Raw genomic sequence first — 3,537 nt, 5'->3', positions numbered from 1 at the left:
TACAGATGCCAATGAAAAGGAAAATAGATTGAGTGCTTCATTTTAAAATTTGGGATGAGCAATTAAGCAAGACCATTTCCGACTTCCTGGCAGAAAATGGTGGCAAAAAATCATGCAAGAAGGTGGCAGAAAATGGCAGAATATAATGCATAAGATGTGGCAGAAAATGGCAGGAAATCATGCATTAAGGGTGAACTTCCCTTTGTTGACCGTCCCTCGGCTTGGGCTTTGTTGTTTTAACGAGTGCCTCCTGTGTTGCCGTTGGGAGAGTCATTGAACGATTTGGACAAGATCACTGGCGGCCCCTGGCTTTTTTCATGGAAACACGCAATGAGAGGAGCATCATGTAACATAAATAATGATAAAAATTCTATGGATTCTACACTGATTAAAAGAAGGAAAAAATGATAGTAGTAAACCGGGGTCTGTAACTATATAACCTCCTGCCATCGGACTTGAGGCGATTTTTTGTTACTTCTTACCCTGCTTTATCTTTTAAAAATCTTCTAGATAAGTATTTGTCCCAAATCCCTGACCAACCCTATGTTAAGGAGCTTCATAGATCGGGTAATACCAATTCGTTGGTGGACCAAGTGTTTTATCATTGTACCTGGCTGTAATATCACAATGGTCATTCTGACTGTAACGTCGCGATCCCTTTGTCAATAAATACACCTGAAACACCCGTTATCCTTGATGTGCTCTCGTTAAGATTTATTTCCGATGACAGGGCACGCACAGACACACACGTAGAGCTGTGGCTCTCCTCCATACATTGAACCAATTTTACAGACAACATACATTGAACCAATTTTACAGACAAATTACATACAACGTCGGATGAGCAAGCTAGACAACTCGGGCGGGAAATTCAAATCAACGAAGGTTGCTCGGCGCACCAATATCTGGCTCCCTTCAAAAGCCCTTGAGGTTTTGGACACTTAATCTTCTTGGTCAGGATTGATCTCTTGGGCTCCCTCGTCTGGGATCTTCTTCTGGTCTTCCGAGGCACGATGTAACAATACCATTTTATTGGCTGGACGGTGATACATTGGCGTGTGGAACGGGCCAACATGATTTGAAGTGCGATCTCCAACCCGCACACGAACACTTCGCACTACACCCTTGTCATCTGGAAACGCTTCTGTGACGAGACCTAATTTCCACTTGTTTCGAGGCAGGTTTTCCTCCTTTAATAACACGATATCGCCCTGAGATATGTTTGGTCGATATTGATTCCACTTTTGACGAGGTTGGAGAGATTCCAAATATTCCCTTCGGAACCGAGACCAGAACTGGTTAGCCAGATACTGCGTCCGTCGCCAATGCCTCCGGGAGTAAACATCATTTTTCTCGAACTCACCAGGAGGGGGAAAAAACACTTGGGTCTTTTGAGTAAGCATCATAGCGGGGGTCAAAGGCAGAGGACTTTCCGGATCACTCAAATTGTCAACTGTGAGAGGCCGAGAGTTCATGATGGCTTCCACCTCACAAATCAAAGTTCGAAAAGTCTCATCATTGAGACAGTGACCATGGTCGATCAGAAGGGAAGACAAGATGGCTCGGATAGTGCGAATTTGACGTTCCCACACTCCTCCAAAATTTGAGGCTACTGGAGGATTTCGTTTCCAACCTTGGAAGTCCGATCCTCGATCATTGAGGTAAACGCGCACTTTCTCTTTGTCCATCTCGTTTAAGGCATCCAACATCTCCCGTTCGGCCCCCACAAAGTTCAATCCGTTGTCGGACCGTAAAAGTTTAACGGGACCTCGACGAGCAATCATGCGCCTGAGACATCCAATGAACGACGAAGTGTCCATACTTTGTGCTACTTCGATATGGACGGCCCTGGAGCTGAGGCAAGAAAACACAGCCCCATATCGCTTTTCGTCTTTCCGCTTGTTTCGGATTGCCAACGGGCCAAAAAAGTCCACCCCAACGAAGGTGAAAGGGGGTACTGGTTGAAGGCGATCCAAAGGCAAGTCTGCCATCCGTGGTTGCTCCATTCGTCCACGTAACATCTTACAACAGACACAACGAGCCAGGCATCCCTGTACTAGGGAATTGATACCCACAATCCAAAACCCAGCCCGTCTGATGGCATTGATCGTGATACCTCTCCCAGCATGGGCCACATGACGATGATAACTTTCAATCACAAGCTCGGTAATTCGACTTTTCTTGGGCAGGATCACAGGATTCACGTCTTGATTCAGGAGCTTGTTGAGCCGACCACCAACACGTAACACGCCATCACGATCCATGAAGGGTGCGAGCTTTGCCAATGGGCTGTTTGCTTTGACCAATGTCCCTTCTTCACCCCGGTATTCTCCGCTTGGCCCTTACAAATCAGAAACTCATTCTTGAAAACCCGTTGTTGCTCCCATTTGATCAAAATATATTCGGCCTTGGCCAATATGGCCACCTTATTCGCTCTATCTGGCCGTGATTTGGTGCGCAGATAATCAATGAAATGAAGCCACACAGCCACGGTTCTTTTGAGGGTAATCCATGAGGATACTCGCTCAACAGTTCTGGAGATGAAGGACACTTCTTCTACATGAGCGAGCTGAACAGCTTTGATTCTCTTCACTTCTGGGTCCTCTTCTTGGACAATAAATTCGTCTTTCGCAGGAAGTCTCCATGGACATTCATTCTCCCAAAGAAATTCGGGACCGCGAAACCAGCGATGCAATTCACTTGCAGTTTGGCAGACCAACCCCCGGGTGGCATAAGCAGCTGGATTTAGCGATGACTCCACATATCGCCACAAAGCTTTCTGGGTTAGGTCATGGATTTTGGCAACACGATTGGCGACGAATAAGTGGAAGCGTTTTTCTTCGTTAGCCAAGTAGCCCAGTGTAATCATGCTATCAGACCAATAATAGCAGCGCATACCCTCCATATCCAATTCAGTCTGGACCTGTTTGGCTAAGGTAGCACCCAAAACTGCTCCCACTAACTCCAACCGAGGTATTGTTGAAGGTCGCCGCGGTGCCACACGGGCTTTTCCAGCGCAAAAACTCACCCACACCTGGCCACCCTCATCCACCAGTCGAAGGTAGACAACACTACCATATCCTTGGCTAGAGCCATCGACAAAGACATGAAGTTCCTTGGAAGTAACAGCTCCAAATAACCTGGGTTTGAATGATCTGGGCACCTTGATTTTGGCAAGATGTGGTAAGTCAGTAAGCCAATTCTTCCACATTTCTTGGACGTTAGATGGGATGGGCTCGTCCCATCCAATTTTCAGGGCACAGGCTTCTTGCATTATTAATCGTCCCACAAACAAGAAGGGAGACGCCAGTCCAACAGGATCATAAACGCTGGAAATGACGGAGAGAATGGCCCGTTTTGTTATTTTGGTTTCATCAATGTTGATTTTGAAGCCAAGAGTGTCACTTTCGACGTTCCATAGAACACCCAATGCCCTTTCAGTGGGCAGGTTTTCCGTTTCAAACTGAAGGCTCGATAAGGAAGGGTCTCGCTTTTCTCGTGGGATGGAGCACAAAAATTCCCGAGAATTTGATAGGA

At 46.5% G+C, this 3,537-nt stretch overlaps 1 protein-coding gene across 1 annotated transcript; it reads right to left on the bottom strand.

Moving 5' to 3' along the window:
- Positions 1-941: 941 nt before the first annotated feature.
- Positions 942-2,021, bottom strand: LOC131891309 (uncharacterized). The gene has a single exon (XM_059240837.1). The coding sequence runs from the start codon at positions 2,019-2,021 to the stop codon at positions 942-944; it is 1,080 nt and encodes a 359-aa protein (XP_059096820.1).
- Between the last annotated feature and the right edge of the window lie 1,516 nt (positions 2,022-3,537).

This window comes from Tigriopus californicus, chromosome 12 (genome assembly GCF_007210705.1).
Source record: "Tigriopus californicus strain San Diego chromosome 12, Tcal_SD_v2.1, whole genome shotgun sequence".
NCBI classification, from domain to species: Eukaryota; Metazoa; Arthropoda; class Copepoda; order Harpacticoida; family Harpacticidae; genus Tigriopus; species Tigriopus californicus.
The sequence above is the reverse complement of the archived record's forward strand: the minus strand, read 5'-3'. Positions and strand labels throughout refer to the sequence as shown.